The 13,790-nt window shown below is 37.2% G+C and overlaps 1 protein-coding gene across 2 annotated transcripts in view; it reads right to left on the bottom strand.

Moving 5' to 3' along the window:
• Positions 1–13,120, bottom strand: part of NSRP1 (nuclear speckle splicing regulatory protein 1) — a 57,354-nt gene extending 44,234 nt beyond the window's left edge. The window contains exons 1-3 of one of the 2 annotated variants that reach the window (XM_080826151.1): positions 13,067–13,108; positions 12,605–12,634; positions 11,801–11,894 (exon numbers count right to left, since the gene is read on the bottom strand). In XM_080826151.1, coding sequence (XP_080682277.1) covers positions 11,801–11,894; positions 12,605–12,634; positions 13,067–13,086 — 144 coding nt within the window. In that variant the 5' untranslated portion in view covers positions 13,087–13,108. Of the gene's footprint in view, positions 1–11,800; positions 11,895–12,604; positions 12,635–13,066 lie in introns of both variants that reach the window. The other variant, XM_080826152.1, reaches the window with a different exon arrangement.
• Between the last annotated feature and the right edge of the window lie 670 nt (positions 13,121–13,790).

Raw genomic sequence — 13,790 nt, forward strand, 5'->3', positions numbered from 1 at the left:
TAACTGAAATACTCACAAAGGTTTAAGATAATAAGGGTTAATTTAGAGAAAAAAGACAAAAATTGAGTAATTTCCCCAAATATCTGTTTAACTCTCTTATCCTACCTGGCTTTACTTTTTCTTGGTTATTGTCACCTTCTAAATTAACATGTAATTTACTTATCTGTTAGATTAACTATTATCTCTCTTTGTCCCACAAGAATGTAAGCTCCACACAGGCCATGACTTTGTTTTGTTCACTGGCACAGAACAGGAATCACTAAATATTTGTTGAGTGAAATAAAGAATAAATGCACAACGATATGAGAGATGATCCTCCAAAAAGAGCCTAGTAAATGGATCAGAAAAAGTACTGATACAATGACAGCAAATTTCTGTGCAATGAAGAAAAAATTAGATATTTAGATAAAAAGCAACAATTCATTCCAAGAAAAAATTATTCAAAATAATTTGCACCAAAACACACTAAACTTAAAAGAATAAAAAGAAAATATCCACTAGTTGTCCAAGCCAATAAAAAAGTAAGTCATCTAGAAGACTTAAAAAAAAAATACAGTATTGTACTTCCTCTCAATGACTAATATCTATAAGGTTTTGAAATAAATTGTTATTCTAGGGGCGCCTGGGTGGCTCAGTGGGTTAAAGCCTCTGCCTTCGGCTCGGGTCATGATCCCAGGGTCCTGGGATCAAGCCCCGCATCGGGCTCTCTGCTCAGCGGGGAGCCTGCTTCCTCCTCTCTCCCTGCCTGCCTCTCTGTCTGCATGTGATCTCTGTCAAATAAATAAATAAAATCTTAAAAAAAAAATTGTTATTCTAGAAGTAATACACCCATTCAAATAGATATTTAGGTGACAAAAGCAATAAGCAATTATTCCTTAATAATTAAGAACTTAAGAAACAATGTCCCTATAAGCACATGCTAAAAAACTACTCAACAATGAAATTAAGCCGAAGACCTCAGAAATGGAAAGCACTGGTAAAAAGACTACTGAGTGCACCAAATCAAATTTAAAAACAAATCAAATATTCTAGGAATAAAGGGATGGTGATGGCTTAACTTCAAAAAATAATAAATTTATGCTGATGGATGTTAAAAAGATTAAAATTTAATACTTATTTATAATAATTCTTAGTACCAAAACCTTACAGCTCAAATATCACATTTAATTATAAAACTGTATAAGCAACTCCCATTAAAGTCAGATGTGTAACAAGAATGTTTCTATCATTGTTTTCTATTTAGCACTATACTGTAGTTTTCATGGAATGCAGTAACAGGCACACACATACATAATCACAGAAGAATATCAATGAAACAACTAAAAAGAGACAAACTCAAAAGAAATCATCAAGCTATGAGATCTATACAGGAACTAAAATTAAATCAACAAAAAAACCAGAAGCAGTCACAGGTACTAGTAATCATAACTCATAAAAAATTCCCTTACACAACAGCAACAAGGGCTATAAAAGGACCTAGATAAATCAAAGATGTGTGTGACCTCAATTGAAGAAATTTTCAAATTGTACTCAAGGACATATAAAACACCTGATCAAATAAAGACATATGCCATCTTCATAAATGAAGACTAAAATACCAGAATTATCAATTCTCTTCTAAGCTGACCTATAAAACTAATGCAAGTCCAATCAAAATTCCTCATTTTTTCAATATGTACCTGAAAGTGATACTAAAATTCACTTGCATGACCTAACCAATTATTTATTTATTTGAGAGAGAGAAAGAGAGAGAGCATGAGCTGGGGGAAGGGGTAAAGGCAGGTCGATCCCAAGACTCTGAGATCATGACCTGAGCTGAAGATATTCAATCGGCTGAGCAACCCAGGCGCCCCAACCTAAGGCAATTTTAAAGAATCAAATAGGACAGGGTAGTGGAAAAGAGGATGAAAAGAATAGTAAGACAATGGATGACTTTGTAGGTCAAAAATAAGAATTCTAGTCTCCATCCTAGGAGCAATGGGAAGTCAATAGTGTTTATAAAACCAGTAAGATGACCCTATCTGGAGTGTGCAAAAATGTACTGGAGACACTTAAAAGATAAACTGGGAAGTGACTCAAAATGGCAAAGCATGGACCAATAAAACTTCTCTTTTTCATACTGGCAAAAAATTGTCAGAATCAGTTTTTTTTAGAACTCTGGAAATTAACTAATGGCTTAAAGCTTTAAGTCTAGGGAGCATTTATTCAAGAACAGCTGAATCTCAATAAGAACTCTGTGACATTTTTAACTTTCCAGATTTCCATCATCCCCTCCCTAGTGCCATGGTAGCCTAAAAACAACAGCCCACAATCATGGCAGAATCCAGCAATCTAGCAGCCACTAGAGAAGGCAGAATGGGGTTAGAGATCCTTCAAAACCCCTATCCCAGAGAATTATTGGACGTGTCTAGTGGTTCCCTTAAGACACACCACTCACAGGGCTGCCTTTATTTGACTTGACAGAGTGCCAAAGTAAAACAGACTTTTCCCTGGGGGTGTCTGTCAAAAACAATCATGGACAACTGCTGCACATCAGGGCTGCCTGAGGCAGTGCATAACAGTTTTAAAGGGGAAAACAACAGGCTAACCCAAAAAGCTTAAAAAGAAGAATTGAGAAATAAGATATTCAAGAAGGAGCTTTGAAAGCTTCCCCATATCCAGGGGATCATGAAGTCCACATGCATACAAGACATCTGTGCTGGATCAGGAAAGACCTGAAACAGTCCTAAGCTCTCACAACTGACCCTGAGGCTCTGCAGAAGCAAAAAGTAAAGGCTAAGTCAAGGTTGTAAAATGCCTAGTGGTGTACTGTAGACATGCCCAACATGCATACAGAGCCCCCTTGGCAGACTGGAGACTCATTAGTTACAAGTATTTAAAGAAATCTCTACCAAATCATTAGCTAACCACTAAGCTAACCAAGCAACAACTCTAGTGGCCATTCATAACAAAAAAATACATAAACTTCAAGAATTAGTTTAGAAAAGTCACTACATAAAAAACAAAAACAGCAGAAAACCCCCAATAAACCTTGGAAAGACGAAAGACTCTGGTTTCCAGAGATGCCACATTATAGTATTTTAAACTTCAGTTCCCAACCAAAAATTAAGAGACATGCAAAGAAACAAGTATGATCTACACACAGAATGTGTTCAAAGAATTAAAGGAAACTACATCTAAAGAAATAAAATCTGAGAACAATGTCTCATCAAATAGAGAATACCAATGAAGAGACAGAAATTATAAAACAAAAAACTCTGAAGTTGGAGAATACAATAATGCTTATGCATTATATTTCAGATCAAAGATTTTTTAAAAATCACCCATGTACCAACCTAAGTAAATCTGTCTAAAAATGCATAGATTTAAACATAGTATTCATAAATTAATTTTACACATCTACAAGGACTCCTGATTAACACCATCATTTCCTTCCTAAAAAAGATAAAAAATTCCTACTTCATCCCATTCATTATCTGGGTTCTCTCAACTACTTCTTCCATGTTCTCATCCTATTGGAAGATGAAAGAAGAATAGAAAATTCTCAGGGCACCTGGCTGGCTCAGTCAGTAGAGCATGTGACTCTTGATCTAAGCCCATATTGGGGGTAGAGCTTACTTAAAAAACTAAGTAAGTACAGAATTCTCTTGTCATCTCTCCCACTGCTAGCAGAATTCTCTCATTTAGTACTGTCTTCTCTCCTCTTGCATTTCTTTTTTTTTTTTTTTTCAAGATCCTATTTATTTATTTGAGAGAGAGACAGAGATAGCTATAGAGAAGCAAGAGAGAGCACAAGTGGGGAGGAGAGGGAGAAGTAGGCTCCCTGCAGAGCTGGGAGCCCAACAGGGGGCTTGATCACAGGATCCTGGGATCATGACTTAAGCCAAAGGCAGATGCTTAACCAACTGAGCCATCCAGGTGCTCCGTCCTCTTCCGCTTTCTTATGCTTCTGTTTCACTTGTGTACAGCAAGTCTAGGGATGCATTTTTAGCAAAACTGCACAATTACTTTAAATCCCTCATTGCCTATACTGCTGCTAAATATATTCAGTATCATGAATTTATCAGGAATTCATTTTAGTAGTATGAGAAAAGTGTAAAAAATTCTTAGTGATCATTAAAATAATGTAAATTTTCCGCCAGTTCCATACAGAATATGCTGTTATATTTATATAAAACTGTCCTTTTAACTGTATCAGACTATATCCAGAAAAACAGAAAATTATTATTATAACTGATGAAAAACCACAACTGAAACTTTATTGGTTCAGATGTACTACTATCTTGAGATAGATTAATATTTTAACTTTTTCTTACCATTAGCAAACCAAACCAGCTTTCAACTAAAATAAGATTAGTTTCTTCATTAGGAAAAACAGACCTATGAAGACTACTTCACTAGAAAATGCTTTTAAGAGACTGGAATTAAAGTGGAGAAAGATTAAAAAACAGTGAAAACACTGAAAGTATATCATGTAACCCAGTTACTAATGTTTCTAACTTCAAGAATATACAATTATGGTTACCCTTTTTTAAAAGCACTCATTTCCTTCTATTCTTCAAAATTACAATAATATATATAATAAAAAAAAAAATAAAGCCACATGAGGTGCCTGGGTGGTTCAGTTGTTGGGCATCTGCCTTTGGCTCAGGTCATGATCCTGGGGTCCTGGGATCAAGCCCCACATTGGGCTTCCTGCTCTGCTTCCATTCCCCCTGTTTGTGTTCCCTCTCTCACTGTGTCTCTCTCTGTCAAATAAATAAAAAATCCTTTAAAAATAAATAAATAAAACCACACACTATGATCCAAAAAAATAACGGGTTTCATTTATTTTTCTTTTCTTTCCTTTTTTTAAAAAAATTTTTTATGTATTTATTTGAGAGAGAGACAGAGTATGAGCAGGGGGGAGGAGAGAGAAGAGGGTGAAGCAGACTCCCTGCTGAGCAGGGAGCCCAATGATGCACGGCTTGATCCCAAGCACCAACTGAGCCACCCAGGCGCCCCTCATTTATTTTTCTGTTTATACATACACATATAGCTTTCTACGACCATCCATATTCAGTTTTGTATTCTGCTTATTTCACCTTACTTTATGCTTTTAAGTAGTTCCAGTACTGTCTCATTATATCTTCTATCGGATAAAATGTGTTATTTCCTTTTATATTTTACCATGATTTAAAATCTAAGTATCTTATGGAAAATGCTTATCAAATTCACCATTAATTTTTCTTAAAAAATGTTTTTTCAATTACAAAACTATTGTGGAAAATTTGGAAAATACATAAAAATATAAAAACCACCACTCATCAGTATACTACACAAAAACAACTAACATTAATATCCCGAAATGTTTACAAAACCAAAAGGCAACTAACAGAATGGGAGAAGATATTTGCAAATGACATATCATAAAGGGCTAGTATCCAAAATCTATAAAGAACTTATCACACTCAACACCCAAAGAACAAATAATCCAATCAAGAAATGGGCAGAAGACATGAACAGACATTTTCTCCAAAGAAGACATACAAATGGCCAACAGACACATGAAAAAGTGCTCAACATCACTCGGCATCAAGGGAAATACAAATCAAAACACAGTGAGATACCACCTCACACCAGTCAGAATGGCTAAACTTAACAAGTCAGGAAACAAAAGATGTTGGCAAGGATGCAGAGAAAGGGGAACCCTCCTACCCTTTTGGTGGGAATGCAAGCTGCTGCAGCCACTCTGGAAAACAGAATGGACGTTTCTCAAGAAGTTGAAAATAGAGCTACCCTATGACCCAGCAATTGCACTACTGGGTATTTACCCTAAAGATACAAATGTAGTGATCCAAAGGGGCACATGCACCCCAATGTTTATAACAGCAATGTCCACAATACCTAAACTATGGACATCTAGAGTCTAGATGTCCATCAACAGATGAATGGATAAAGAAGATGTGGTATACACACATACTCACACACACATATACACACAATGGAATATTATGCAGCCATCAAAAAAGGAAATCTTGCCATTTGCAAAGATGTGGATGGAACTAGAGTGTACTATACTAAGTGAAATAAGTCAATCAGAGAAAGATAATTACCATATGATCTCACTGATATGTGGAATTTGGGAAACAAGGCAGAAGATCATGGGGGAAGAGAGAAAAAAATGAAAAGGGATAAAACCAGAGGGAAACAAACTGCAGGTTGCTGGAGTGGAGGCGGGTCGGAGGGATGTGGTGGCTGGGTGATAGACACTGGAGAGGGTATGTGCTATGGTAAGTGCTGTGAATTGTGTAAGACTGCTGAATCCTAGACTTGTACCCCTGAAACAAATAATACATTATATGTTAATAAAAAATTTAATAAAATTTAAGAAAAAAATTCTGAAATGCTTTACTTTCTTTTTTCCTTTGATTTTATCTATAACAATTTTGTATGTATATAGCACCACACTTAATCATACTTTTACTATAGAAGGGTGGACCAGTTCTAAGTTTTTGCTATCATAAACAAAGATTTTTGAATACCCATAAATCTTTAACACAAATTTCTGATAATTTCTTCAAGAGAGAATTTTAGAAGGGAAAATACAGGCAGTTTGTCTTTGATACAAATTGCAAGCTTTTAAATGTTTCTAACTTCAAGAATATACAATTATGGAAATCTTTTTTAAACATTCATTTCCTTCTATTCTTCAAAATTACAATAATAATATATATAATTTTTTTCAAAAATAAAATAACCACATGCTGTCATCCAAAAATTAACAGGTTTCATTTATTCTTTTTTTTAGGGTTAACTTAACTTTTAAAGTTGACACAAATTTGCAAAACTGCTTTCCAAAAAGGGGCATCAATTTACACTAACACAAGTGTGAGCACCCACTTCACCAAAACCTTGCCATTACCATTTTTTTAATAGATTTTTATTTATTTGACAGAGAGATACAGAGAGAACACAAGTAGAGCAGCAGGCAGAGGGAAAGGGAGAAGCAGGCTTTCCACTGAGCAGGGAGCCCAATACGGGGCTCGATCCCAGGACCCTGGGATCATGACCTGAGCCGAAGGCAGACACTTAACGGACTGAGCCACCCAGGCACCCCATCCATTACCGTTTCCTTTCTTTCTTTCTTTTTTTTTTTTTAAAGATTCTATTTATTTATTTGACAGAGAGAGAGAGATCACAAGTAGGCAGAGAGACAGGCAGAGAGAGAGGGGGAAGCAGGCTCCCCACTGAGCAGACAGCCCGATGCGGGATGGATCCCAGGACCCTGAGATCATGACCTGAGCTGAAGACAGAGGCTTTAACCCACTGAGCCACCCAGGCGCCCCATTACATTTTCTAAAAGTATTTGCTAATATAGTAAAAAATGGCAGCTCACTGTTGTCCCAATTTATGTTTCTTATTTATACTACGATGAAATATCTTTAGTGTGTATCAAATATTTCTCTTTCTTCTATATTTGTCTATAAATGTGTTTTCCTCATTTTTCTGAAGTATTAGTGTTTTTATAAATGCTTTACATCTTATGAAAACGAATGCTTAACCTATGAAAGGATTATACCATGGCTTCTGAGAGACTCAAAGTACAAGTTATTGTTATCATCCACCACTTTCTGACATTTTTGATACATTTATGAAAAACTAAGTTAATAAACATTTGCTATCCAGTTTAACTTAATACTTCTGTGAAGAGATCAAAGAATTCTGTATCTTCATCCAACCTGAAAATTGTTGCTTTTGGATAAAGACACAAACTGCAACAACTTTCAGGTTGTACTGATCATGCTTCTTCATGGCATTATGAATTACTGTGCAAAACAGGATCTTACAAGAATACGGTCTAGAAATAAGTATTTCAATTGCCAAGATTAAAAGGAAAAGTCACTGTGCTCTGCAAAATGAGCAAGTATTTAGTAGTAAGAAATATCTAAAAGGAAGTTCCTTGTTTAACCTGTCATGCAAACCTATTTTAGTCACTGCCCATCTTGTAACATTTGCGAAATACTACTGGTTATCACAAGTGCTTCTGAGAACTGTGTAGACCAAGGGTTAGCAAGTTATAGCCAAATCCAGCCACCTCTCCTTTTGTAAATGAAGTTTTATTAGAATACGTTAATTAGTCATGATCATTCATTTACATATTGTCTAATGGCTGCTTTCACACCATGAGAGCAAAGTTCAAAAGTTGGCCTGGCAAAGCCCAAACACCTACTACCTGGCTCTTTACAATACAGACAACTAAAACATCCAAGTAAATAATTTTACTTGTAGTACATGTATCACCATAGATATCCAGATCCTAACTCATGGAGCTCATATGCTAGTAGAGTGACAAGACTTGTATGCAAAGAACTTACATCACAAGGTATAAAAAGCTAAGTGCTAAGAAAAGGAGAGTAAGAGAAAATGGATAAGATTGCTTCCACTGGCGATGCACCTGGGTGGCTCAGTCATTAAGCGTCTGCCTTCAGCTCAGGTCATGATCCCAGGGTCCTGGGATCAAACCCCGCATCGGGCTGCCTACTCAGCGAGGCGCCTGCTTTTCCCTCTCCCACTCCCCCTGCTTGTGTTCCCTCTCTCTCTCTCTGTCAAATAAGTAAATAAAATCATAAAAAAAAAAAAAAAAGATTGCTTCCACTGGGGAAAATGAAGGAAGCAGCTTTTGCAATGGGTTTTGAAGGACGGAAAGACTTCTAGTGTGATGAAAAGCAGAGTTGCAAAAAACTACACTCTGCACAGAGAAGCACAGTTAGGGAATAAATGCTAATTAGCATTTTGAAGCCAAAGCTAGTGAAGGCTTTCAATGTCAGGACTAGCAGTTTAGATTTTAAATACAATTAGGCTCAAAAGCAAGAGAGTTACAAGTGAATAGAACTGTGCTTTAAAAAGATCAATCTGTCGGGGCCCCTGGGTGGCTCCGTGGGTTAAAGCCTCTGCCTTTGGCTCAGGTCATGATCCCGGGGTCCTGGGATCGAGCCCCGCATCGGGCTCTCTGCTCCGTGGAGAGCCTGCTTTCTCCTCTCTCTCTGCCTGCCTCTCTGCCTACTTGTGATCTCTGTCTGTCAAATAAATAAATAAAATCTTTAAAAAAAATAAATTAAAAAAAAATAAAAAGATCTGTCAACAGTATTTCAAATTAATTTAAGGAGACAGGTGATAAGGAAACTAGTTACAAAGCTTTTAAAATAATCTAAGTAAGGAAGGTGATGGCAATGACACTGGAAGAGGATACTTGAAAAAAGGGAATAAACACATTACTATCACAGCAAAACCACTCAAACACTTATGATCAGACAACACCATCTGGAAACAATATTAACCTCTTACTCATACACAGTAAAAACTCCCATCTCCTCTGCCTCTGAACAAACTAATTATTCCTAATTAGTTCTGATAATTTTCAAAAGAGGAACCACTTAAACCCCACTTTCCCACTTTTAAACTAACTCTGAACATAAACACATATTAAAATTGAATTCATTTGCCAGGGCCCCGTCTGCTGGACCTCTGGAAGCAAAGTCTGATCTTAAATTTGGGTTCTTAAATGCTTCTGAATTGCTGTACATAACAATGGATTTTCTTTGCAGCAGCTCTTCTCCAGGTATATAGTGCGCTCTTTTGGAAGAAAACCATAAAATATCTCTCTATATTTTCCGAAGCACTGTAACTTTATTGTTGCTTAAACTGTTATATTTTAAATAAGAGTTTTGGTATTCAGACTTCAAATATTTAAATATACTTAACTAAGAAATTTACTTCTCAATGCTGGAATTCATCAGACTCATCTTTTTACTGGTAAGATGTTATAATGAAAAAGTTTTATATTTGTTCATTAAGAACAAAGCTGCAGCTTTCTTGTCAGTTGGCTTTTGGTTAAGCTCTATCAATGGAAAACAAAGATGATATACTGGAAGGTGGGAGAAAGGGAAAAAACCAAGTACTCCTCTCTGCCTTTTTCTCTACCTACCTAAGACATTAATCTCCACAGTGGCTTCAGCTCCTTCTGGAAGACTCTAGTTCCCAGGTAACCCTAGCCCTTGGTTTCCAGGACCTATATCCTACCTGTATCCTTCCCTTTATCATTACTTTCTCTTACTACTGCTGATCTCTGGGTTGCTTCACCATCCTCTTTTTGATTTCTTAAGTCTTTTATTACTTATGTACCCAATTCTCTGCAAGAAATCCCCCTAGGAAAAAGGGAAGAAGGAAGGGAAGGAGGGATAGATGGAAAAAAGAAGAGCAAACTGGCCTAGCCCTAGCTTTTCCGGTTCTAGTATACCCACTGCCCACCAGCCTCATTTCACAATGCAAAAGGAAGAGCAACAATGTGCGTAAACTTTCTAGACCACTTGTGTACACCCATCCTTCTCAAATATTTCGCTTTGTATTACATGATATGCCAGGATGTGAAACTACAGAATAAGCATGTCCATGGCTGGTGACTTAAAATATATATACATATACATACACACACACACACATATTTTTTTTTAAACAAATGACAAGGGTGCAGTCAGTTCAATGGAGAACAGTCTTCCACAAATGAAGTTGGGACAACCGAATACCATATGCAAATAATAAAGTAGGACCCCTACCTCACACCCTACACAAAAATTAACTCAAAATGGATCACAGACCTAAATTTAAGAAGTAGAACTACAATACAGGCATAAATCTTTGTGACACAGGATTAAGGAGTGATTTCTTAGGTAAGACACCAAACCGTAGAAACCTATTAAAAAAAATAAATTGGACTTTCTCAAAACTGAACTTTTGTGCTTTAAAGGATACTACCAAGAAAGTGAAAAGACAACCCACAGAATGGGAGAAAATATTAATAAACCACATATAATAAGGGATTTGTATCTAGAATATATAAAGAAATTTTACAACTCGTAAAAGCACAAATACTCCAATTTTAAAGTAGGCAAATGATATGAACAGACATTTCTCCAAACATGATACATAAATGGCCAGTATCACTGGCCATTAGGGAAATGCAAATCAAAATCATAATGTGATAGTTGTTTGGGGCGTAATGTAGGGAAGTAGACTGCATCTTGAGCCAATTTCTTCAACAGAAGAAAAGCAATAAGCAAAGAAGTATCAAATATGTTCAATTACCTACCTATGCCTTATAAAATAATGAAAACTGAAAGAGAAGCTATCTTTCTGCCAGAACAAAAGAAGTACCAGATTAACAGATTCAAAAGTCTTTAGAAATACAGAAAATGACTCAAGTATTAGATAAGCATATACATGGGATTGTTTCTGCTATAAGCTGTGGATTTCACAGGAAAACACTGTTTTGGCTGCTAAAATAAAAAATACTCATATTAGATATTATTGTGGCACTACCAATGGTACTTCCAAGCACCACCATAATTATAACTGAGCAATTACGTTTAGCAGACAATTAATAACCACAAAAGTAGTCTTAGAAGAAACTACTTCGCTAATAAAAATTTCTCGGCAATTGGTGACATCTTAATAGCTCATTTTCAGGGATCTTTACACTAACAATTTGTCACATCAGTATTAGCTGTCTAAAACAACACTGTGTAACTGCTTAGAAATAACTGAAATTCACAACTTTAAAAAATCTTAGATTATCCATGTACCACTCATGAAGAAAAAAAAAATCAGTGAGAACTCTTTCTTTAAATATTCCTTTTGATAATTCTGTAAATTATTTGATTATCCTGTAAATACCTAAGGCAAGAAAAGACATCAAATTCACAAGTTCAATTGAAAAAATTATATTTCTAACAATGCAATAGAAAAACATAGGTTCCCTTACCTCATCATCATCATCAGAATCATTCCCAAACACTGATGGTTTTTGCAAAACAGGGTGCAACTGCTGTGCTTTCTTTGGCAAAATAAGCCCATACCTGCATTTTTTTTTTTGAAATAGAAATTACACCATTATACTTAAATGTTAAAAAAATAATACATCCACTACCTCTTCCAGATGAAGCTACCAAGTCAAAACATGTCAAATAGCTTATGAACACATAAGATTTTTTCTGCTTTTCAGTGATCTCAAAATTCTAATGTCCATTAAGATTTTCTAAGTATTGCTTTTAAGCAATTATTTGCAGGTAAAGACCAAATTCAAATACCATATTAATCAAAGAGAAGTAATTGAAGACTTCAGAAATGTTTTAGACGATGAAATAATAGTAATGTTCTAGAAAGAACACGTTAGTGGAAAGCTCAGTTTATGCCCACTAAAAATTAGAAAACACTCTAAATTATCCATGTGGTCGAACAAAAAAATATCTAGTCTTGTTTTGTTTTGTTTTTCCCTACTGGATACTTACATAGTTTTAAATAAGTTATTGGATAATGTCACCCACGAGAAATTTTTAGAAGATTACATTAACGGAGAAACCCAAGTAGCCATGAACACTCTATCGAACTCATGAGCATCTCAGAGAACCATGCCAGCAGATCCAACTCATTTAGCTTCTCACGTTTTGGCCTTTAAAATGCCGAGATCACGGGAAGTAAGGATTATACATCAAAGGTAAAACTTCCAAGAACACACAATATTTGTCTCTCTTGCAGCAATGTATACCCCAATTCCCTATATGCCTACCCTTTTCTGTGGCTTCTCTGCATAACATTCCTAAAACAAGAAGGGAGGGCGGGAATCAGGACTTGAGCAGCCAAGGAGAACAAGGCCCTCTAAGGAAGCCAGGAATGGTCTCTCTTCTCATTGCCCATGAAAGCATCCAACCAGGGAGAAACTCAAGCGCGGGGTAGGAAGCAAGACTGAGGGGCCTCAGACCGAGCTTTTGGAAAATAGAAAAGTCTCGCTCTCTGCCCCTCAGCCTAACTTCCTTTATTTCCTCACAAGTTTCTCCCTCAAACTTCGGGCTTCCATCCTGGAAAATGTGTGGGGGAGGGGAATATGTTCCTCAGGATCTCTCGCTTCTCCCCGTCTCTATGCCTGACGGCACAAGCCCCTTCACTTCCAGCGCACTTTTTCTCCTCGGCCAAAGACAAAGTCGCCGTGATTTTCCATTCCCAGCCTGACCCTAATTCCCGGATCACTCACTGCCTGCCCGGAATCGCCATCTTGCTCCCGTCTCCGCTGAACGTGGCCGACGCCGACGTCACGCTGACGCAGACGCCGACGTCGTCAATAAACTCTCGCGCGGCTTTGGGAGGTCTGGAACGCTTGGATCTGCTGAGAGTCCGGCATTTGAGTTGCTTACGCGCAGTAGGGGTCCGAGTCTTACGGTCTTCGTCTTTGTTTGGAAGCCAACTGGCTGTCTCGAAATTAATGCAAGGAAAGGAATGACAGTTCTAGGCCAGTAGCTCCCAAAGTGTGGAGCGTCACCCGGGAATTCGTTAAAAATGTAAATTCTTGGCCCTTTCCCAGATCTACTGCATCAGAAACTCCGGGATGGGGCCCAGCAATCTGAATTTTAACAAACCCTCCAGGGAACTGTGAGAATCACTCAAGTTTGAAAAACACTGCCCTAAGGCTATCGATTTTTTTCTCCCCCCGCCGAGGTATTCAGTGTGAGTATACTTGGCTCAGGGTAACTTGGCAGAAGATGAAAACCTATACGTGGGGGCGCCTGGGTGGCTCCGTGGGTTAAAACCTCTGCCTTCGGCTCAGGTCATGATCCCAGGATCCTGGAATGGAGCCCCGCATCGGGCTTTCTGCTTGGTGGGGAGCCTGCTTCCCACTCCCCGCCTCTCTGCCTACTTCTGATCTCTGTCTGTCAAATAAATAAATAAATAAATAAAATCTTTAAAGAAAGAAAGAAAGA

This window comes from Martes martes (assembly GCF_963455335.1).
Source record: "Martes martes genome assembly, chromosome: 16".
NCBI classification, from domain to species: Eukaryota; Metazoa; Chordata; class Mammalia; order Carnivora; family Mustelidae; genus Martes; species Martes martes.